The 24,990-nt window shown below is 34.5% G+C and overlaps 1 protein-coding gene across 2 annotated transcripts in view; it reads right to left on the minus strand.

The window, feature by feature from the left end:
* Positions 1-913: 913 nt before the first annotated feature.
* LOC142351774 (neuronal acetylcholine receptor subunit beta-3-like) overlaps positions 914-24,990 on the minus strand; it is a 32,510-nt gene continuing 8,433 nt past the window's right edge. Inside the window, exons 3-6 of one of the 2 annotated variants that reach the window (XM_075403931.1) lie at positions 7,934-8,034; positions 6,471-6,887; positions 1,688-1,709; positions 1,223-1,363 (exon numbers count right to left, since the gene is read on the minus strand). In XM_075403931.1, coding sequence (XP_075260046.1) covers positions 1,342-1,363; positions 1,688-1,709; positions 6,471-6,887; positions 7,934-8,034 — 562 coding nt within the window. In that variant the 3' untranslated portion in view covers positions 1,223-1,341. Of the gene's footprint in view, positions 1,364-1,687; positions 1,710-6,470; positions 6,888-7,933; positions 8,035-24,990 lie in introns of both variants that reach the window. The other variant, XM_075403930.1, reaches the window with a different exon arrangement.

The following is a 24,990-nucleotide window of genomic DNA, read 5'->3' on the forward strand; positions in this document are numbered from 1 at the left end:
TTCATTTCCCGCTTCAAAAATCACTCCAATAAAATTGATTAAAAAAAGGACTTCTCCAATACTCCTCTTCGAGTCGTAAAAAAAACAGCGCCCCAATACAATTCAAATTCTTTGAATTGTAAAAAAATAGGAGCGCTATAATAGCCGGCTGAGAAGATGAGGGCCGCTATTAAAAACCCAAGATAATGACCCAGGTATAGACCTCACCACGCTAGACTCTTGCAAAACCCAACAAATCATTCGCGATTTTTGTCTGACTAAAGAATACTTATTTACCTAAATTGGGCGGCTAATTTAAATGACATTTCTTAAAACGATTTTTCTTAAGAACCACCGAATCAAGAGTTTGTGTTACTTTGTTTCATAAGTTCGGAGTAAAGATAGCAAGCAAGTCACAGCCAAAGCAAAACTTTTTATGATTAATGGGAGGAAGAAGAAGAAGACAAGAAGACTATTAAAATTAAGATACCTAGTTTCATTTAATCAAGTATTATGGCAATATAGTCCAACTGCGACAACTGACTTTAATAGTCTTTTCCCCGTTATAATTGGCGAATAAGGGTCAATTTTAAGCTGCTTCGCCTTCCAAAATTATGAAACATTTTTTAAAAGAAAAATAAACTCATATTTTTGATTGGCCTGTATGGTTTTTTAGTATATAGTTACAGATGAATGCAAACATGGCACTTGTTCAACTGAAGAGTAAGTTGGATTCTTCTGGTGCAATGATGTTTATTCACTCTTGCTCCGTTGTCGCTTCACAATGAGCAGAAACACTCTTTTTGTCAATATCCCCCCTCCTCCCCCCCCCCACACACACACAAGAATTTTTTATCCTTTATTGAGCGGATGTCTATACCCGGAAAAGGATGTTATATATTATGGCATGCAAAACTTTGAATGTTCTGAATAACAAAGTTTAGCTCACAAGACTTGTTTATAAATTTTTTTAGTTTGTGTGTTAGTTATTGTTTATTTAAAAGATTTATCAGTTAGATGGGAACATATGATGAAAAATATGCCAGAGTTATGAGCACAATGGCAAAATAAACGATGAAGAATATTCGGTCGAGTACTGACGACAAACATTTCCACATGCTTTTGTATCCAAACTGCTTTTCAATATTCGCTATTGCGTTGCTTCTCTCTATCATCGAAACCGATTCTTCTAATTTAGCTGAAGGACTGCAGTTCGAAATTGATGGAGAGGTTTTGTGAGGTTCAAAGTTGTTTATCTGATCATTTAGGTCACACATTGCAGGAATAGGAGTAACCAGGATAAGTTTGAGTCTTGGGGATGTGACTAGGTTCCGCAGCACTTTTGGCACTGGTCTGTGTTCGCTAGTATTGTAGACGGCAATCACTGAAATATTGGCAAAATTGGCAACGAACGCACCTAACTCCAAGTGAAATTCAGTACTGAGTCAGAGTCTAATTAAGGTCACATTTTGCACTGAATTTGTCTGATTCAGAGCAAATTCAGTGAATCATTCTGAATTATCCTCTGATTCAGGCGAATACAGAATATTCTCTCTGAATTTTGTTCTGATTCAGAGAAATTCAGTAATCACTTCGCAGTCGGTTCTAAAATTCTTCTGAATCAGTACTGACAGTTGAAAAATCTCGGAAATTGTTCTGAATCAGTACTGATTGTCACTGAGAATTAGGTACGGGCTGATTAACGTACCGTTTAATCTGGCTGAAGACTCCTTAAATCAAATAGAATGTACATGAAACAATTATGTCAAAACAGTTACAGTGAACAGAATACATTATTTCTATCATCACCTGGAATGAGCTTCATTTCCTCATTTATGCTTCCGTGTTGGAAAACAAAGTCTTGAAATTACTTCAAATTCAAATATTATTTAAGCCCAGCAAGAGCAGCATCAGCTGCCATTATCTTGTGTGAGCCCGCGAGCAACTTTCTCGTTCGGCGGTGTCATCGGTTTTCAATTGGCTTCACTTTGCTTGTGTTCCATTATTCAGAATATGAAGTTAGAACTTGGATAAACCAAATAGTTATCCGGTCTCCATTGGATGTCAAAAAGTAAATCATACATAGCATATTTCCTGTTTCTGCCCCATGTGTCACATTTGTTACGATCAAAGAAAAATATCTGTAAGTAAGGATTACAATTTTTATTTTTTTTTAAATTTTTTGTTCTTAGTTTTCGAAAAATTTTTTGTACTATTCAGCTTTTATTCCCGTGTCAACGAATTCTCTGAGAATTATGTTAGAAATGAGTTGAAATGAGCTGGGATTTCTGAGAGTCAAATTCAAAAGCTTCAAAAGTTTCTGCAGTTGAACAGGAACCACTGAAATGGCATAAATGCACCAAACCTTTAAAGCAATCAGACAATTTGATCTTAAGTTTTGTGAACAGAGCAATAAAACACCTTTTTTCAATGAATAATAATGCTCATCGCAAAAATTGTAGAAAGTCAAGTTTTTTTAGCCTTCCACTACGTTTGAAAATCGTTCTTTCGCACAACGGCATAACCCTACTCTGTCTAACACGCAGTTAAAAATAAAAAACTGGGGTCCCATTAAAATGATGAGGGTTCAGAGGGTACAACGTATTAAAAAAACTCGTTAAAAAACGAACCAGTAGTTGTTTTAAATTGAAAAAGAAAAATTTCTAGACAAAGGGTGTGTACGTTGGTAAGTTCTCCTACACGTCATAATAAAGCGATTGCAGACTTCAAACTCAGGCCAAAGAATATTAAGAATGATTTTTAAATCAGAAAATAAGATCTTCACTGTGTTCAGTCAGAACGAAAATTAATTAAGGTTAAGTTACTCTAACAGCTAATTTTCAGAAGTTATTCAAACCGCGCCGAACTTGAAACGCCAGTTCAAAGGTTGATCTCCACGATTTGTGTAGCGATATCATAACGTATTTTTACTGAGAATAAATTCACAAGGCAGAACTATATTTTTCATATTTTCAGCCTTCCACTCCGATTAAAAGTTTTTCTACAGTAGGATGAAGAAAAGGCTCCCACTGAAGACAAAGTTAAAATTCTAAAAATTGGCACACAACTCTCTTTTAAAAATTTCCTTTGGTTCTTGTCGGAAAGACTTAAATCAACTTTATTGGTGATAACGTATTCGGGAATTGGTTTCAAGAGGATTGATTCAGCATTAATTTTTTTGAATAACATTTTCTGGCCAAAGTAAAGCCTCCGGTTATTTTCAGCAAAAACTAGATGACGTTGTGCAAGGCTTCCGAATTAATACGTACCACTGACGCTAACCAGATTGAATCATCAGTAGGTTTCCAGAGCAATAGGAGTCAACTTTAGGCAGAAATTCATCTCAGCTGAACCCTTGATATATGCAGAAAGGGAAACGTAGGTTTCGTGTAGCGATGACAAAACCGTTTTCTGATATCTTACATAACAAAAATAGTAGAAAGTCATTTATTCATTTTTCCAATCTTTTTTAAAGATGTTCTATTGAAGAAAAAGATTCTTACTCAGACAGAGTTACACTTGAAAGTCCAAAAGTGGGATAAAATTTATTTCCCTAAAAACCTTTGAGTCTATTTTCCCTTTTTTCTCTAATAAGATTACATAAGGGTTCCGCTTGCACTGTTTTCTACCTCTTTTATTTCTCAAGCAATTATTTTTGAAGGATCGATAGATTCAGTAGTATTTACTGGATCTGTGATCAAATTGTTCCCCTTGATTGATTTGTACCAGAAATGGACACTTTTTGCAGCAGTTTCAGGAGAAATGATGTTTCTTAATTGCAATTAAGAAACATCATTTCTCCTAAAACTGCCGCGAAAAGCTTTTAATTTCCGGTACATATCAATCAAGGGGAACAATTTGGTCAAAGTTTTAGTAAATACTATTGAACCTCTCGATCCTTCGTAAATACCTGCGTGGGGGATAAAAAAGATATAAAAAGCATGCTAGCAGAGCCCCTATGTAATGCTATTAAACAAAAAAAATTAGGGTCAAAAGTTATTAGGTGAAATAGACTTTAGAACCCATTTTTGGACTTTCAAGTTGAATTTTGTGTGAGTAGGAGAGTTTTTCTTTTATGGAAAATCATTGAAGTGAATAGGAAGGGTAACAAAAGTCGATTCCTACTGTTTTCGTCATGTAAGATATCAGAAAATTGTTTTGTAATTGCTACACGATACATGCTATCCCTTTTTGCATATATCAAGAGTTCAACCAATGTCAATTTCTTCGAATTGCCTCCTATGGCTCTGGAAGCATACAAACAATTCAATCTCATTAGAATCAGTGGTATGTATTATTTCAAGTTCAAGAATACCAACAAAAACGTCATCTATTTTTTGTTGAAAAAAAACCGGAGGCTTTACCTTAGCCAGAAAATGTTATCCAAACTATTAATGCTGAATCAACTTTATTGAAACCGTCTCCCAAATCTGTCATCAACAACAAAATTGATCTAAATGTATCCGGTAAGAACCGAAGGAAATTTTTTTAAAAAGCATTGACTGCCGAATTTTTGAATTTCAGCTATGTTTGGACCTCAGCAGGAGCCTTCTCTGCATCTTGCTTTGGAATAAATTTGTCAGAATGAAAGGCTAATAAAATGAAAAATAGTGTTTTTGCGTTGGAAATATATTATCAGAAAAAATACATCATTATATCGCTACAAAAATAATGGAGATCAACTTTTAAACTGGGGTTTTGCTTTCGGTCTGGTTTAAATAACTACTGCAAATTAATTTTTATAGTAATTTAACCTTTATTATAGCTCAATCTGACTGAAGTCAGTGAAAAGTCTCATTTTCTGATAAACAATTATTTAAAATATTCTTATCCAATGAAATCTTCTTGATTACAGTTGAAATATTGCAATTTGAAGCGAGAAAAATTGTTTTTCTTTTTGATTACGCAGATTTCTTTTAGTTTTCCTGCAACGTTTTAAAAATGTTTTTTGTTTCCTCGCGTGGCCATTATTCTGGAACCAAATTTTATGTTTTGTCCTTCCTTAGATAAAAAGTACTAATTTAAGCATGTAGCGCTTAACCTTTCAATAACTTTTAAATTGCCTTATTATGTGAAATGGCATTTTGTTCTAAACGACGCAGCACATTACGACGCAGAGGTATACCGCAAAATTTAGTAAAATTGGCTTGAAAATTGGATACATACAATGAACGAAACTTGGAGACATCCTTTGTATCTTCCTTTTCGCAAAAAGGGTTCCACCAATTTTGCGAATTAAAAGAACATTCAGAACGAAAAGTAAGTTACAAGTCTTGTAGCACGGTTCCGCTCAATTTAGATATCTATTATTGGCGCGCATTTTGGGCATGCAATAAGCACTTTAATAAGCAGCTTTAAAGTGTTTCAAATACATGCAACCACAAAACTGATTTTTTCCCGAAAAAACCCTTGCACCTCAAAGGCTTTGTATATCAATGTGGGAGCGGCCGTTTTAAATAAGTAGTAATAAATAGTACTAATAGGTAGTAATAAGTAGTAGCAAAGTACTATAAGTAGTAATAAAGTAGTAATAAAGTACTACTAATAATTTAAGTTAGGCTGAATTAAATAAGTAGTAATTAAGTTATGCTTAATTGCGGATTTTATGCGAAATCAAGTTACATTGCGTGCGAAAAATCGATATTTAAATGGAGCAGATGCGTGATAAAAGCCGTGAAAAAAATAGGTTATAAAGTTTGTACTTGTATTTTGCGGTTAGGATTAGGACATTTTTGCGAACACGTGTTGCTAATTTCCCTTCCATTTTGCCGGATTCTGCTAAAGTAGCTATTTTCCGCAATATTGTTCCTTTTTTAATGTATTAACATAGTAAAAATGAACACGAGATACGCGCAGCGGGCATATGTGCCCGTGACGATTTGGGTATACCTCTGCGTCGTAATGCAGAGTCTATTACTTCAAATAAACATGCATTCATGAATTATTGACTAATTAAAAATTTAAAAGAAAAATCTCTACGTCTGGATATGCGAGAAAAGTCAATTTGTGTGATTTTGTTTTTTGATTGCAATTTGTAGATGTTTTTCCTCTAACAGTTGTGATGAGTTAATTTGTTTTTTAAGGTAAAATTACCTAAGCTTTATTTAGTGTGTGTCATGAACTAGCGCTGGGTGCTGCAGCGGGTTGTTTTTATCATATTTTACGAATTTGCAAATATTTGCAATTTTCGCCTTGGTTTGCAAAAATTTGCAAATTTGACATTTATCCCGAAAAATTTGCAAATATTTGAAAATTTGACATTACGTTTGGACTAGGGCTCGTTTTGTGCTCTCAAATCGCTTTTCGATAGCATTTTTGACTGAATTTTTCTTCAATAAGCGACCCTTATTTATAGGCAGATTATGCACATTGCCCACTGATTTACATCACATTACCATTGCTTGAATGAGCACACTGTGTCTTTTGTGTTCAACTGTTACGACTTACACTGAAGTAATATCAACCAATCAGGATTGGAACTGTCTACTAACCAAATATGGACAGAAATATAGACCATGACATCTGAACCACCACAATCAAGATATAATAGCCCAGAACTGGAAAGTGCTTAGAACTGGCCGGCAGAATGTTTGAAATGATATCCAAAGTCACAATCTCCGAGAGAAGAGTCGTAATAGCCAGGGTCAATTTTTCACCCGACTGGGCTGGGAGTAGAAAGACGAAAGATGAGAGAATATACAACACGACGGTTGGTATGACGAATACTACAACGTAGAATAAAGATTGTCGACGGATGGCAATGTTGATGACGATTTGATCGTATGAGCGTGCACCTTCTGTCAGAGTCTCTATTCTGTAGTTGAGAGGGGTCATTAAATCCCACTGGTCGCTTTGTTTGAAGTGTAAGAGAGGGAGGCTACCGTTCATGTTGAAGGTTGGGTCAAGGTCTGCATAAATAGTTCAAGGTCAACATTGATAGCTGTTATATTTTTAACCTACTTGTCATGGTATTATTATGAGGACCTATTATTATCATCACTTTATTCTAAGAGATAAAGTGATAAAGTTTATCAACTTTGACAGTCTATCAACTTCAATTTAACATTAAGTGGCCAATGTCCGAAAAATCGAGTATACATACTAGATTTTGTTGGGCCTTTTCACGACCCATGTTTTAAGATTAGAGTTGTAAGCGTGTATGGAAACGAGTGACACTATGCTAATTTAGTTTAAATTTGCTTCAAAATTGGATCTCTCACTTTTCACAAAGCGTATTTTTTGAGGCTAACGTGAAAACTTAGAACAATCATTCGTCACTCATTTCCACGACATAATTTCCGAACTATAACTCAGAAATCAACTGATTTCCTCGTTACCCTTTCACACAGTTACAGGATCTATTTGCAGAAATGGAGGAAGATTGGTGTTTAATTTCAGAAATATCCCTCTCGATACTAGTGGATTAAGAGACAATAAACGGTTCTGCTCTTAGCACCCTTCACAAGAACAATTGAGTCATTGAATTGTTCTCAACTAATTACTAATAAAATTCAGGCAAGTAGCTTATTTCCACGTTTTGCGTATCTAAATTCCGTCGTCGAATGTGAAAAGTGGGGACGAATGTTAAAAGTCGAATGTGAAAACACATCCATGAAACAATGTTGATTAGACAGATATTCTCATGTTTTAATAAAATTAATTTTAGCATAAATATATTTTATTTTTGGCAACTTTTGCATATTTTCATTTCAATTTGAGATGTAATTTTCTTAATAATAGAGAGTTATCTGTGTTGATGCAACAAAACGCAGCTATTTTTTAAAGAAAAAAGATACACTAGAAATCTAAATAGGAATTATTATGTGCTCATTTTTCATTGCAGCCAAGGACACATAAGCCACAATTTTTACATATTCCCCAAAAAACATTAATTTTCATTTTCACTGCATACCTATATGATATTGGCTAAAAGTGTAAAAAACTTTGAATATACTTAGTCGGTACTGTGTGACGTCACTGGCCCACTGTCCTATGTGGATGGGACAGTACTGCTCATCGAAGGGGAAGAGAGCAACGTCAAAGATACACGAGAATCTAAAACCATCAATCAATCAATCATTCAATCAATAAATCAATCAAGAAATAGCTGTCATCGTTCAACACAGCTCTCGAATGATTTCAGGGCAGTAATACCCCTGGGCCAAATAGATTAAAATTGGCAAAAAGAGTAAACAGTACAAAAAAAGCTTTCATTCCAGTTAGTAAACGTGGAAGCGGTGAAACAGCGGTAACAGTTCACAACTTGTGAATTGATGTCGTTGTCACACCGTTTCCACGCTTAAAAACATACACTGCATTATACCGTTTACAATTAGGGATTATGGACGCTGCGTATTTCCCATTAATTGTTCCAACGTGCCCGGTTCGCTTTTTTTGTTGTCAATTTTGGCCAATGGATTTTGACGTAGAGAGTATAAGTGTTGCCATTAAAAAAACTACCGAGCGTGGAATTAAGTTAAATAGATTTACAAGTTTTGTCCTTTTGTCATTTTTCAAAATATATAGGGCAATGAAACGCATAGCAGAATTGAAGATAATTTTGAGTTTGCCAAAAAGTGAAAATAAAGTTTTCCTTTTTTGACAAACTCGAAAAATTAAACGCACGATAAGATCCTAATCGATGTTATGTATTTTATTTTACTGACAAATGCTACAGGAACACCTATCTACACGTTTTCAGCTGGATTAAAGTGAGCATCAGTTTATTAGCAAATCGTATAAATTTTTTATGACTTATGACGCTCATCACAAGTTTTGTCCTACCTGAGCGGAGAACTGAGGGCTATCTTGCCAGATGGTAACAAAAAAGACAATATTTGAGATCTTACCAGAAGAGAATATGCTTTCAAAATTCTGCAAGGCTTTGGTTTTGTTTCAAGATTCCATAAATGAAAGAGTCAGCTTGCAAGCTCCTTAGAAATGTGTTCTGGTACAGTCTTTTGGCCTTGGGACCATTGGATGTTGCAATTATATTTCCTTGAAGTTTTTTGGACCATTTGATTTCATTTTGTAGAAATTTGTTATGTAGGTCTAGTAGGAGAACTACAAACTCATGGATGCCAAAAATTTTTCACTGAAATTTTGGGGAAAACAACCTCTCTTTCAGCACTCAAAGGGAACTCAATTTTTAGCTTGGTTCTTCCCCCCCCTCCGATGTACTTAAGATGTTCAGGCGCATAAATTGGGTGCGCATTTGCAGGGGGACAGTTGAATCTTTCCGTTTTTGTAATCTATTGTTAGCTTTCAATTTACTGCGAACAAGACAAACTCAACACGAAGAAGACAAAGACAAGAAAATGAGAACAAACACCGAAGATCCATTATAATCTGCACTAGATCAGAAACTAAGGTCAGCATGTCCAATCTTGAAATGCAAAGGTGGTTTCTGGGGTCACACCAAAGCATCGTCACAAAATTCTCTGTTTATTATCGAAATATTTTGCGACACATGCATAATATGAGCTTCTCCTCTATTAGGTCTTCTTTTGTTCGTGGTCTGTGGCTTATATGTTGCCAGCGATAGTCCTAATAAAAATAAAATTAACATCTTTAAAAAAAACGAAGATCTTTGCCCGCAAACGAAAGAGTCAGCTTGCAGGCTTCGTAGAAATTTGTTCTGATGCGGTCTCTTGGCCTGGACACCATTGGATGTTGCGATTATACTTCCTTGCTACCTTTTTGACCATTTGATTTTATCATATATATCACGAATCTCTGCGATTTACAACAATCCGGCGGAGCTGTCTAGTAAGAGAACTACTTACTCAAGGATGCCAAATGTATATCGCTGAAGTTTCGGGAAAACAACTTCTCTTTCAGCTCTAAAAGCGAACTCAATTTTTAGCTTTGTTCTTCCCCCAATGTACATAAGATGTTCCAGTGCATAAATTGGGTGCGCTTCTGTTGCAGGGGGGACAGTCGAATCTTTCCGTTTTTGTAATCTGTTGTTAGCTTTCAGTTTACTGCGAAACAAGACAAACTTAACTCGAAGAAAACAAAGACAAGAAAAGGAGAACAAACGCCGAAGATCCATTATAGTCTGAACTAGATCAAAGACTTAGGTCAGCACGTCCAGTCTTGAAATGCAAAGGCAGAATTTGGGGTCACACCAAAGCATCACCACAAGATTCACTGTTTATCATGGAAATATTGTGCGCAAACATGCATAATTTGAGCTTCTCCTCTATTAGGTCATCTTTTGTTTGTGGTCTGTGGCACCAGCTATAGTGCTATTTATACTGCTGGTCCGTACATTAGGTACTTAAACGACGGGGTTAATCGCGGGACCACATGTATAACTTGAGAGTTCAACCCCTAGTTCTACTCTTAGTATATAGTTAAGTATTAAAGAAAGTTAAATGCAACTATGAATTAATAAGTTATGTTAAACAGCATCAAATATGAACCGAGCATGAAGGGATAGGATAGTAAAAGTTATTAAGACTGAGATAGTACAAGTTAGCACAGGTTGAAATATTCTAAGTTAACTTGTAACTTAGATAGAATTTAAGAGATGTTAAATTATAACTTAGAGTAGTTAAGTTGAACTTACCTGATTTTCAAATTTGTGCTAAGTTAATATTTTATGACTTAGAGAGTTCTTAGTTAAGAACAAGTCACAAAATATTCTAAGTTAGAAAAATATCTCAAGTAAGCTGAGATTGAGCAAGGGGGCAATACGGGAGTTTGATTTTAATTCAGAAGTTATCAGGGACCAAAAAGTGTTGGTGGTTGAGCGTGCAAGCTCCTTTTATACTTGCGGACACGTGGTTATCTAGTATCCTATTGGATAGAGATAACAGTGTCGACAGAGTTACCAAGGTTAACTTGGTGTTCTCTGTGTGGCGTGACAATATCACGTCATAGTATTCTCAGTTTTAGTTAGTGATCTTAAAATAGTAGCTTATTCAAAACTACTTAGTAATTTGTTCACACGTTAAAATGGACTTTGTCCAAATCAAGTTTGTGCTTCACGCACTATAACGTAAATTCTCAAAATAGCACTAAGATTATCAAATAGTGTTACTGAGTGTAGCACACTTCAGTACATCCCATCCCGGTCCATAGGTATTAAATCAAAACATCAAATTTTACATAATCGAATAAATTATTTAGCTTAATTTTTATAATAATTAAGCATTTAAAGTTTGTGAGGTAGATTACTTGGTTAGAGTTCTAAAGTTCATCGTAGCTTCTTGTTTCTGAGTTCTCTTTTGAAGAAGGGTTGACGATGTCCTAAGATACAAGGCTGTACAAAATAGTAGATCCAATTTTTTTGGCTGGCCGTTATAATAGACCTTTTGGAGCTTTTCTATAAAATTGTGCTGCTAGTACATCTGACGTTGAATAATAGAATAATATAAGTTGAAGAATATACTGGTTAAGTTAATGGTCTATAATGACAAGCGAGGTAAATGAATAGGGAAATTAAAATGACTGCGCACAACACCATAAGGGCTAGTGTTGTTGAAATAACTCCCCAAATAAAGAATTCCGTTTCGTAATTCATCTTTATTTGAGTATTGTTGAAGAATAAATCAATTGAAGTAAGCTTTGTAGCTATAGTTTAAGGAATTAATATTTAGACTTGGTTGATCATTATGAATTAGCTTCATGAAATAATTATTCTTGCTTTTCATCATTGATTCAAAGTAAATAACAATTTCTTTTTGTTCCAAGTCTTCAAGAAATAAAATGACTTCGCATTGAAATTCTGAATAATATAATTCGGAGATTCTGAAAACTTTATTGTTAAAAATAATCTGTTTAGAAAAGTTAACCCAAGCGGATTCGACATGATCAGAGAGTTGACAATAATCTTTAAACCATTCGATATCAACACCTCCTTCAAAATATGTGTTCATTGTGAATAATATAGTAATTCAATTTTTGTGTCAATGGGGAGAATGGAAGACCATTAAATCTTTGAAAGAAATTGACAGAAGATCCAAATAGTACTTAAACTATAAATGGCGGATGGCGATGAATGCATACCTGTTAACGAAAGGTTGTAACATTTCTATATCCGTGATCACCGAAGTCTTGAAGATTAACATATTAATTGGAATAAGTGAGAGGTCGAAAGTTTAGATTATTGATGTTAAGAATTTCTTCTGTATGAATAAGTTTTAGAATTTCAAATAAATCGTACTCAGGAATTTGACGAAAATAAACTACAATTTCATTAGAATTGTTATCTTGTAAGAATAAGATAATCTCTTGTAACTCAAATGTCCAATGAACTGACAATGGTGTATAGAATCTATTTCCAACTAAGAATGTTTTCGAAGTTTTAATAACTTGCGATTGAATAAATTCAGCGAGATCACAATATGTTTTGAAATATTTAACGTCTACTGAAAGGTTGTAAGAAATTAAATAAATTATGGAATTCGATGGAACAATCGAATGATGTCGTAAGCAAGATAAATCGGTAAAGATAAAGAATAGATTTTATTAGAGAAGCGAGAACAAATCAAATCTGCAATCTAAAGATAAGAATGGACTCATTGTTCACCATAAATTGCGCTAATTGTAATCATTGAAGATAGTTTCAATACGGATTACTTTACTTGATGTGAGTAATGGAATCAAAGAGAGTAAGGTAATTGAAATGACTAATAATTAGGCGTTTAAACTAACGAATAATTTTCCTCACCGCGGGAGAAAGAAGAAGAAGTAATGAAGGAAGTACTGAACATCAACAACCACAAATTTATCAATTCCATTCCGTGAGTGCTCAACGTGATGAGCGGAGGATGTGGAGTTGATGCTTCAGATTTGCGATCTCCAGTTGGAGCTCAGTAATCCGTTGTTCGAGCTGTTGAGAGCGTTGTCTTTCTGTCAGAAAGTTTTGCTGTACCTGATAAGTAAAGGTATCAAGCTGAGGAGTGAGGTTTGCTGTAATATTATCAAACGGGACTTGTATTGTTTGTACTTGTAGGTTGTGATTAGTTAGTAGATAAGAATTTTTGTTTGACAAATAACCAATGAGATTGAATCTATTGATGTTGGGTTGCAGCTGGTAGATTAAATTCGTATCGTAGTTCGGGTGTCCACTAAAACCGGGGGTTTTAGCTTGTATTTCAGCTTGATGTTGTTTTTGTAGGCGGTCTTGCAGGGGGGTAGTTGTGTAATGATGAAGATTAAGAAAGTTTGGTCGTGACGATTGAGTAGTTGTAGTGTTTGCTAAGACGTTGGGTACCGTACTGTTTGTCTTGGGTATATTTACTTCTAGCGGTGTCGCTGGGTTGAATGTCTCTCTAATGAATTGTTTACGTGGTTGTTTCTTTGCAATTGTATCTGCAGTTTTAGTTCTCTTCTTGGATGATGTAACCGTCGTTGATGAATTTGCACTAGTTGCTTGAGTTTGTACTGCTGAAATCTTGATAGTTGAGAGAAAAGTTGTAGATGGGGTAACGTGAGTTGTGGGTTGTACTAGTCTGTCAAGTTGTTTAACTCCAGATTAATGTTTAGAAGTTGATTGTGTATTGTATTCGGGCCAACCACTTGAAGGTTCCTTCTGAAAGACTGGTATCAGTTCGTTAGGGATTGAAGAAAGTTCCTGAAATATCAAGTATTCTCTACTCTTATTCTATTCTAAGAGTATATTTTTTGAAGTTATTTTGCTAGTATTCTCTTTTTCCTTTTTATTATTTTTTTTTGTATTCTCTTTTAAAGTAAATCAGTAGTAATTTTGAAGTCAGTCTGTATTATCATCATATAGTTTGATGATATTAAGGTAATAGAGGAATTAATCCTATGCAGGAGACGTAGGAACGTTGTGATCGTTTCTATTTTTGTCTTTATTATTCTCATCATGTAGGTTTGGGTAACCACTTTTATTCTCAAATCTTAAAGCTTGTAAGCCTATATTCTCTGCATAAGGTGGAGTTTGAATAACTCGTTCTCTAATATTAATGTTTTCGGTTTTTGGAACTTGCATTGTCCGTTCTCTATTTTCATCAGTGTTATTATTATCAGAATTTGTTGCTTGATAGATAGAAGTCAGAATTGGAACTGACATTAAATCAAATGTGGCAGCAAAGAGTGCTTTACCAAAATGAATAGATGCATCTGTAATTTTGTTAATTTGCATTGCTCGAATTAAGCATAAGACTATGTCGATGAGTAGCTTAATGAATAAGAAAGCGGCAAAGAATATTCCGCATCGCTCAATTATATATTGTATTTTACCAAAGGTTTCAACAAATTGATTATTAAAGAAGTCCGGTGAAATAAATGAATCTAGATAAATAGTTCTAGAGTTATAATAATTCGTGCCTGAAATATTTGAAAATGATTCTCTGCTATCTATTAATGACTTAGTAAAGTGTTTGAGAACTCCTTTCATATTGGAGTTGAAAGTTATTGAATTCCAGAAAGACATCATTTCTTTATATTTGTAGATAGAAGCATAAATACTTGCAGTAATAACATTCGCAATTTGTTGAATAACTATATGTGGTTTAAAGAGTGCAGGTCCTCTTACTTTTGTGATTTGTGGGGTTAGTTCAACCCATGAATTATCATCGTCAACATCTAGTTGAAATAAGTTTGAATGTTTATCAGAGCACAATTGTTCTTCGGCTTCAGTGAAAGTTTGTCTAGAAATCGGATCAACGAAATGAATTTCATCTTCATAAAGAACTGGTATTCGATTATAGCACTTATTAAGAATCTGTAAGGGTGAATGAAATTCAGGACAATTATATAGCCAGGCAACATTGCCATTTGTTTTGAGAAACATAGATCTGTTTCTTTTTAAGGTATATCCAGCTAAACGCGGATTTTCATGAGAAATCATTAAAGTGTTAAGAATAGTTGAGCGCTCTAATTCACAGTCATTTCTTAATAGCTCTAGAGTAGAAGTTTGAAGTTGCCGAAGATTAATAAAGTGCAAATAGTCAATTTTTGTTCCAAGATGTGCTTCGAAATCAATATTCTCATAAACTTGAGAATATGTTGTATCAACTGTTTTGTTGTCACTGGAATAGAATTTATTTTTCAGAGTTATAGCACCAGTATCGGGTTTAAATTTGTGAATGGGTTCACCAGTGTTCATATCAAATCCGTCACGAAGACTAATGTATAGAGAATCATATGGCGTAGGATATACTATTCGTGGATGACTACATAAAGACTGTGGTTTATTATAAACTTGGAACATAAGGCTTTGTAAGTCGAAATCTGACTGAGCTGAAGTAAATTTAGGATCCTTTACTATGTAGTATTTGTCATTAGCTTTAATCATTTGAGCGTCAAAAGTGCGAATTATAGTGAAAAGACAATTATTGGGTTCATCCCAAGTGTATGCAAATGGATCAGTGGATGTAGAATCGCAGCCTCCGGCTGATAAAGGACAAGATAGAGGTATGTTTTGCCAGTTATTAACTGTGCCATCTCTAAGGTTTACATTCAGGCTAACATTTTGCATATATGTTTCATAAGTGTAGTGTGTAATCCAACCTCGGGAGTTACATTCATTGTTTCCAGTTCCAACATCGCCTGAGTTAAAGTTTGAGAAAAAAGATTTGTCAAAATCGAATTCTACTGAATTAGAAGAAGGGGAAAGCTTTATCTTTTTTCTTTCCTTTGCAAGTTTGCATTTCTGAGCATCTAGCTTAACGGAAGTAGTAATAGTATTATGTCTGGCATCTATGCCGCTAGAGTCAAAAGAATCGCAAAACCAACGTAATTGCTGTTGGGTTGCTTTACACATAGTTGCTTCTAGTTTAACTTTATAATTTCTTTGGTAGAGAGTGACTCGTGCTTGATTAGTGCTAATTTTATCGGGGCGAATTTCGCAGGGTGCTACTTTGTTGAGAGAATACATCTGGTTTGAGATCATTTTTGAGCAATCAAAGTGGTTAACATGAAGGTTAGGAGCTGTATTTTCATAGATACTCATCTTTTCAATTGGTCTGGCGTCAGTGAAAGACGTTAAGAGTAATAATGCAAGAAATATAACAAAAATCAAATATTTTGCAGAGCAAGCAGTTATAACACAGAGAAGTGCGAGAGGTATTATAGCAATAATCTTAAGAAACTGAACAGAACGAATTTGGTTTCCTATGTAGGTTAAAAAATATTCTACTTTTGAAAGAAACGCTTTCTTATCAGTAAGTTTTTCCTTAAACTGGTCTTTAATCAGTGATAGTGGCATATGGACGTTGCGTTTTGACCAAATTAATAGCTTTTCAGGATGCTCTAGTAATTTAAGGTACGGAATTTCTTCAGGTAGACAATTATTTCTATTTACGACACATTCTATGAAGTGTCGATGAGAATCGTTTTATTCAACTAGGAGTTTTAATTCTGCAATATGCTGAGCAATTTCAGATTCAATATCAGTTGTTACAGGTAGGAACAGAGTTAAGCAAAGTAATGTAAAAATAAGCATTTTGTAACTTACGTTTATTACTTCGTCTATTGCTGGTGATTTCTTGATTTCGCCGTCTTCCATTTAATAAACGAAGACAGTATAAGGTGAGTCTAACAAATTCAAGTTAATATTATCCGTGAAAGTAATCTGATATTTTAGCTCGTGAACGTGAGCGGGATTATAGGGTACCCGAAATATGACAAATTTTGCGTTATTTTCTGATGTTACGAAGAATGCAACTGTTCTCTGTTGATTAGAAACAAAACACTTGTCAAGTGATACAGTTTTATTTCCGAATTTCAATATTTTCTGTAGGAGGAGTATTCTAATATACGATAGCGGCTCGAATGCAAGGGTAGTAAGAACTTGTGTTTCAAGGGAAGGTGGTAACATAGATCAAGGGTCTACAGTAAAGGGAGCTTCGATGATATCAAGGTCTTTTTCGTCTCTGTTGTTCAATTGGAAATGAAAGCGTTCAATATGTTCTGGTTTGTTAGGGGTCCAACAAACAATTATTTCTAAGTTTACAAACTGGTCTTTAACGAAGAAAATAACAATGTTTTCTTTATATGAAATATATGATCGATCAATTTTTACTGACTTGTTATTATATTTCAGAATTTTATGTGGGATGTTATAAGGACTGTAAGAAGTTGAGAAAGTTGTTCTTGAAGCTATAACCCAATAATCGTTTAGCGGAATATTCACTGATCAGTTGGTGGTTCTAAAACCAAACAAGGGACATTTAAAATGTCTAAGTCAACTAGGCTTGAAGAATGAATTTGAATTAATAAACTGTTAAGTTGTTGAGGGTTATACTTTCCCCAGAAGACAGCAATAGGGTCTTTGTTAGAGTTAGTAGCAAAGAATACTACAGTTCTTACTTCGTTAGAAATTTGACAACTAGTTAAGGTGTTAAGTTCACTGTTGAATTTCAACTTTTGATTTGCCTTAATGGAAACTTTCACAAGTGTATCAGGGTTGATAGAAAGAGAAACAAGAAAACCGTTTTGGTCGAATGCGACTTCAGTCATAAATTAGAATTGATCAGCTTTAAGGGAGTTCTAATTGTGTTATGCAATGTGTCTACTGGTGATGAATGTGTTCAATATGAGTAGTGTTTGTTAGAAATTAGAAACTTTATAAATTGTCAGTCTTGTACTGTGTTCGATCTGAAGGGTTATGTACTCCTTCTATAGTAGCTGACTGAGAATTGAATTCAAAATTAATATCGAACTGAGATACCTGATATATGTGTCGTGGAGATGTTTTGTGACAAGTATTTGCAGGTCACAAATTGAGATGCTTGAAAATTTCTAAGTTTTTCTAAGTTTATCAGTTGAAAGGGGCAAATTGTGAAAGATATAATTTGGGACAGAGAGAAGTAGAGAGAGAGAGAGAGAGAGAGAGAGAGAGAGAGAGAGTTAGAGCTGAATTTAAGAGCGAAAGAAGTAATTGATTTCAGAAGGTAACTGAGAAAAGTGATTTTGAGTTTGGGTAAGGTTCTTAAATAGTGGTTTTCAGGGCTAAGTTACCAAAATATGTATGCTCATTTCTGATTGGCCAATCACTAGCCTTGCCTAGTATCATGTATTATATTGATATACTGGTTATACGACAAGAACATTACGATAATGCATCAAAATTCAATGATCAGGGTTTTAGTGTTTCATACGTTCTCTATGATCGAATTTTATGTCTTCAAAAGTGTACTTCTAAAGCAAAATGAGAATTGCCACTATCACGGCCATAGTGTGAACATTCATGTTTAAGTTCAATATGAAATAAATATGTTACGTGTTGAGAAGTTCTCTCTGCAGATTGTTAATTTGACTTACATTTTTTTGTCTGTCTGTGCCTTTTAGCTTTCGCCTTTTTCTCAATTTTTATAGTGAATACAGAGATTCTGTTACCGCCACGTCAAATTTGTATATTTTATCAGTTATCAATTTGCAAAATCGCAGTGCATTTGAACAGTTATTCCAGAAACAGTCAGAAAAATACTTTGAAAAGTCAAAATTCGTAATTTGATATTTTATAAATTAATTTTAGTTCGTGTTTTGTGAACTTGTCTTGAGAATTTGAAAATTTCGTTACCGCCATTTTGGAGCTATATGAATTAGCAATCATTTGGCAAATTTTTAGGGCATTCGGACATTTTTTCCAGAAACAGTCAGAAAAATAGTTTGGAAAATCAAAGGTTTTAATACGAATTTTTGTTAAATTAGCCATAACCTTACTATCAACCTGAGAGAGCTATTATTTAGTCAGTGCATGTGCTAGAGCAAAGTAGATCTGGTGATTTTGCAAATCTATTATGCCAGCTTTCTCTGTGATTGGGGAGTATGAGCTGACATGATTCTCATTTGTTCAACTTATAAGTGCGGTTCCTTATTTACTCGTAAGTGCTTTAACGTTTACTTTAACATTGCTTGAGTCCTTAAGCTAGTAAGTTAAGCTCTCTTTGTTGACTATGTAAAATGCTTAATTGTGCATTCCTGACTAAATGCGATTTAGTGTGTTTAAAAAGTTTGCAAGGGACAAATTTCTGTACTTAAGGTATTCAACTTAGATAAGGTAATTGCTCATGGGGGAATAATTTGTACTTAGTTTTGTTTTGGGTAACATGAGTTTTCAGCGTTAGTTTGCAATAAGAGGTATGCGTAGATATTAAAAGTATATGAGTATTGAACATGTATAGAAGTTGTGTGTGTGTAACAGCTTGCAATGGTGATTAATTGCGTACTTTATGTAAGATTTGTGTTGAGTGGGCTATTTGCTTTTTGCCTTCAACGTTCATACTATACAGTTGGTCTCTCTTAACTATTAAATTTCAATCCTTTAATTTCTTCTTAACTCTCTTTCTTTATTTCCTTCTTGACCGTTAATTTCACTTCCAATCTTTAATTTATTTTAAATTTTGCATTTCTTCTTCAATTTCCGTTTATATATTCTTTTTGTACTCCTTCGTTCTCAAGAATTATGAATTGGGAAACTAAGAACTATCTTAGAGATAATGCTGAAAACAGCGAGGATCTGGATAATGCCAGATGGAAATGTAGTTCGAGCGGAGTGGTGTTGGAACCTGTTTCGGGAGCTCTAGAGCGAATTCGACGCTCTCAGTATCTTCATTTTATTTATGATGATACTTCTGGTTTAGGGCCAGTGGAATTTGTTTATTTCTTTTCTCAAAGTTAAAATTATATGTTTCTCGTGTTATCTGACGACGAGGTGTGGGGAATACTGAGGGCACGTGGGAGCTACAGTCCATGGGAAATGAGGTGTACTCAGTGTGTCTCTAAGCACACTATAGAAGTCATCGAGTTCTTCTTCGGAAAAAAGTGAGTGTTGATTTTACTCAAATTAACTAGCAGTTAATTTAGGTCTTTATCGGGGTTGTAAGAATTTAACTGTAAAAGTGGGGTCCGGAGATTATGACTGAGTAGTTTTCTTTTAGTAATAAAAATTGGTTATTTTAGTTTTGTGAAAAACTATATGCTAAGAGGGGGAAGAAGACATGACAAAGTGGTGCGACAAGCACGAGAAATGGGAAAACCAATTATGGACCTTGAGGGATGCGTGGTGGGATCCAAAGACTGGGCCTACTCTACAGGAGCTGTATTTGAAAATGATACAGCTCAATTACAAGGAGTGTCTGGTCTTTGAGACGGAGAGCTTAGTTGCCAGAACCGTGAGAGGTGTAATCATGCAGCATCTAAGCAATTAAAAAGGGGAGAGAAACAAAAATTCTTAAATGTCGCTCAATAAAATATTTTTGTTAACTTCTGCGCATTTACTATTGGTTTGCGCCTTTATTATTTTTGTATATTTTAACTTTATTATTTTTATTGTTTTTTTGTGCGCGGTTGCACTTTTTAGTATAAAGGTATTATTTAAAAGAGATTTTGTGTCTCTATTTCTTTTTGAGTTTCTGTATCAAGTCAGAAGGAATAGGTTCACCAAAGAATGTAGGTGCTTTTCTATTACGTTGAGGTCTGCTTAATACTTCATTTGCGTCAGGTAAATTAGATATATTAGGTGATGCTGTAGGTGTAGGATTATAAGGTGATGATGTGGGGCTATTATGCGTTGCTTGGGGGAATAATTTGCGTGTAGCTTTAAATTTACTAGTATTATCAGATGGGGTAGAAAAATTTTCTTGCTGTGGGCTATTAGGTGAATACATATTTTGCATAGGGTAGGGGGTTGAAATTCGTGGGGGTAGAAAATTAGAAGAGCTTGTGCCTTGAATGTGTGTAGTGTTATCTACTCGTGTTTGTAGCGATTCTAAGCCTGAATCTTTTGTTGGAGTAGCCTCAACGTTAAATGTTGGCTGTAGTGTAGTACTAGGATTAACAGTATATTGTGTTTCTACTAAGGGCCACTGTGAAATAGCAATATGTTGTGCGCCTCTATAAGCATTAGATTTGGATATATTATGCTTATTATATTGAGTATAATAATCATCCGTATCGTCTGAGACTATATAGTTCTCAACTAACTCTTGTATTTTTTCTTCTTTCGGGTAATAAGGTACTATATGATTTCTATGCACGGTTTTCTTCTCATTTGTTTTATCATGTTGTATCTCATATGTAGTATTAGTTAGCATTCGTTGCACAGTGTAAGGGCCTGAGCGTAGCTCTTGTAGCTTTTTAGACTTTAGTAGTCCTTTAGAGTGATTTTCTAGTAGTACTTTTCTACCTTCAGGTATAGGCTTTCCGAGTTTAAATCTATTTCTATACTTGTGCGCTTTATTCGTAGTTTGTCTACATTTAGTGTAGGTATTCGAATATATAGTTTTAAATGTATTCTCTCGTTTTAACATTTCGTTAGATAATCTGTTTTGTAACAATTTCTCCATCTTTTTGTTATTACAAGTTTCTTCACTATGTGAGTGTGGCGGTAGATTATTACAATACTCTGATGTGCATTTCTTTTGATTATCTCGTAGTAGTCCTAACTTTAGTGATAAGGGTATTTGGGGTTTCGTTCCGAATAGTATTTCATAAGGGGTATATCCCGTACTGTAGTTTACTGCAATGTTGTGTGAAAATGCAAATTTACTAGTGTACTCGGACCAATTAGATCCACTTTTACTAATAAAATGTCTTAGGTAATTAGTCAAATGTTTATTTTGTACTTCTACTTTGCCGTTAGTCCACGGTGAATATGCAGTTCGGGGGCATAGTGTAATTCCCATTTCGTTTGTGTAGTGAACGAAATCGTTACTAATAAAAGCATTGCCGTTATCATGTACTATTTGTTGCGGTATACCAAATGTAGTTATAAATTTCTCTAGTTGGTTTACTGTTTCGAGAGCTTCAGCATTCTTGCTTGGGTATACTTGTATAAATCTAGAGAAAGCGTCTACTATTACAAGACAAAATCTATTTCCTTTACTAAGTGGTCGTAGTGGACCTTCATGATCAATATGAAGTGTATGTAGGGGTATAGCTTCTAATTGTCCCCATGGTTCTAAGGGTGCTTCGTTCAAGTCTTTGCGTGCTGACTTATTAGTTTGGCAACTTAAGCAATCTAACATTAACATTTCAATCCATTTAAACATACCGGGCCAATAGAAAAATCGCTTAACTCTATTGTAAGTTGTGCTTTTTGCCCTATGACCACTAAGTTCATGCGTATGTGCGACTTCGAATATCTTTATAAATAGCGAAAGCGGTGCACATATCCTAACGTCAAAAGAGCCGTCCTCACAAGATTCGGAATAACAGAGTAAATCATATTGACTTTCTAGAAACAACAAGTTGAAATTATTTCTCTAGGTTTGTAGTGCTTTCGATTGTTTAATAATGTAGTCCTTTTCTGGAGCGTTGCCTACTTTTAGCCAATCTCTAACTTTATTTATCACGGAGTCGTTTACTTGTTCTTCAAGAATATTATCGGTGTCAAGATTAGCGTTTTTTGCAAAATCTGTAACTTTAGCTATTAAATCTAATGTATCTGTGTGGACATCCTTTTCTGAGATGTTTTGAAAAGCTTCTGGTTTAATAAGTTTCTTAAATTTTGTCCGTCTGATATAGTCGGCTTTAGCAGATTCTAATTGTTCAATAAGTGAGTTTTCAATATTTCCTTCTACTAGATCTAACCAATCTTGGTCATCATAACCTTCTCGGTCATCACTTATTTCAGCTATTTCTTCTATCTCGGAGTAGTAGTGATTATCATACTCGCTAGTTAGTTCTCAAGTTAATTTCTTTATTTGATTTATTTGTGTGCCGTAGCGAAAACAATCAGAGAAACTGTGTATAGCATTACAGTGTTCATTTATGTAGTCTGGTGCATCATCTACGCTAAAGTCACCTTCATCATTTATATTAATAAGTTTCCTTCTTTCGCCTTTGACTTGAGCAATAATTGGATAACAGTCGTTAGCTGATGCGTCCTTATCGTCTTGATGCAATACAGAGTAGTTAACTTCTTTTCCGTTAATATGAAACTTTATATCTTTAGGTATCACTTTGTGTTCTAGTTGATAAAGTTTAGCATCTGCTAAAGAAACGTTTCGGCTAAGAATGTCAGGGAACGCTAAGTTTTTGCCTTCAGTGTATATAATTTGCAAGTTTTGGAACTTAGTTATTACAACTTGATACTTAAAGAAGCGATGTGACATTTCTCCTCGTCGTGACCAAAGAAATAGAATTGGTCTGTGATCACAATATAGGTAAATTGGAAAAGGGGATCCAATAACATAAAATTCATATGTTTGTAATGCAGATATTATTCCGCATAGTTCTCTAAGTTGAGGGGACATCTTTTGTTCAGCTTTATCAAATACTCTCGAGTTTGCTGAAATCATACGTTTTCTATCAGGAAAATCTTGTATAAGAACACAGCCTGTTCCTAAATTAGATGAATCAGCATGTATATGAAAGGGATAGTCATTAGAAGGAAACGCGTTAGAAATATCGTGACAGAATCTTTGTTTAAGGTCTGTGAATACCTTTTCGTGTTCTGGTAACCACTTGAATAGTGTTGTATCTTTAGTTAAGTCATATAGAGGTTTTGCATCTATGTGAAAGTTCAAAAATAGGTGTGATAGAAACCCATCATTCCTAAAACTCTTAAAACTTCTGTTTTCGATTCTGGCGTTTTTAGGTTTCTAATATCATCTATGCGCGAAGCAATAGGCGATAGTCCGTTCTTAGATATAACATGTCCTAGAAATCTCACTTTTCGTAAGAAAAACATTGTTTTATCGGGGGCTGCTTTAAGGTTTGCCTTTCGAAGCAAAGAGTGATACTCTTTTACTATTGTGAACATTTCTTGTTTATCTTTAGCTTGTAATAAAGTATCGTCTATGTATGTTATGGCTTGTTTACGTTTTATAAGGGGTCCAAATGCATAACGCATTAGTTTGGTAAAGAAACTGGGTAATGGCTTAAGACCATAAAATCCTACTTGATAGGTGTATTGTCTGCCTCCTACAATAAAACTTGTAACCTTCTGTGTATCTTCAGTTAGTGGTACTTGATTATAAGCCGATGACAAATCACTACTTGTAAATATAGTTCCAGTTATTCTTGTCATTAGAACGTTTAGTGGTTCGAGTGGCCAACTAGAATTACTTGTATCAGTTATAGAGTTTAGGTATCTAGCATCAATGACTAATTTTACATAATCCTTCTTAGGTAATATGATAACGGGATTGACAAACCAACTATTCATATCATCGTTCTCATTGAGTTCTCTGATTATCCCTGCTTGAATTATTTCGTCCATTAGTTTTTCTAATTTATCTCTGAGATGAATGGGTATTTTGCTTGGTCGTTGCTTTTTAATGGTTGCGTCTTTCTTTAGGGGTAAATGGAATTTATGTTTAGTTTTGCCAATATCATACTTATGATGTGAATAGACATCATTATCCTGAAGTATTATTTCTAGCAACTCAAACAATTCATCATCAGTCAAATCACTTTGCGTGAAATCAAAATTATCTAAGAACCTTTCTAGGTACTCTATGTCTTGAACGGTATTTCTATTTTGCTTAATTACAAAATCACTAACTGCCTTATTTATGATTCGGTTGCTTTGTAGTTTATCTCTAAACTTAGGAAACTGTTCGTTGACTTTAGGTCTACATAACTCTTTTGCTTCGGTAGAGAAGTCTGTGGCTAGTTCTCTCTCATCTTCCTTGCATTTTTCTATTAACTCACTCTCAATAATTTCGAGAACCTCTTCCTGTTCTAGTGTATTGGTTTCTACTTTTTGTAGTTTATCAATATCATCTTTGCTTGTATACACATCGATAGTTATTCCTGAATTCTTAAATGTTTGTTCAATTAGTGAAGATATCTCTCTCCAATCCATTCCGTCTAAACCACAAGCTATTTTTGGAAACGCTATACAGCGTAAATTTAGTCCTAGTGCATGATCTCTCATAGCAAGTAGTGTTGTTTTGATTGTATTAATTGTTGGCTTCTCATAATGATTAGCCTTAGTGATGAGACTGTATACTAAGCTATTATCTGCTCTGAAAGTTATTATGTCGCCTATATCACAGTTTCTACTCTTACAGTAGTCCTTTAATAAGGGTATTCTTTTGGAAATTGTGTTAGCAAAACCTTTTCTCATTTCTGCATCTG

The sequence above is a fragment of the Convolutriloba macropyga genome, chromosome 13, assembly GCF_964194025.1.
Source record: "Convolutriloba macropyga chromosome 13, txConMacr16.3, whole genome shotgun sequence".
Classification (NCBI taxonomy): domain Eukaryota; kingdom Metazoa; phylum Xenacoelomorpha; order Acoela; family Convolutidae; genus Convolutriloba; species Convolutriloba macropyga.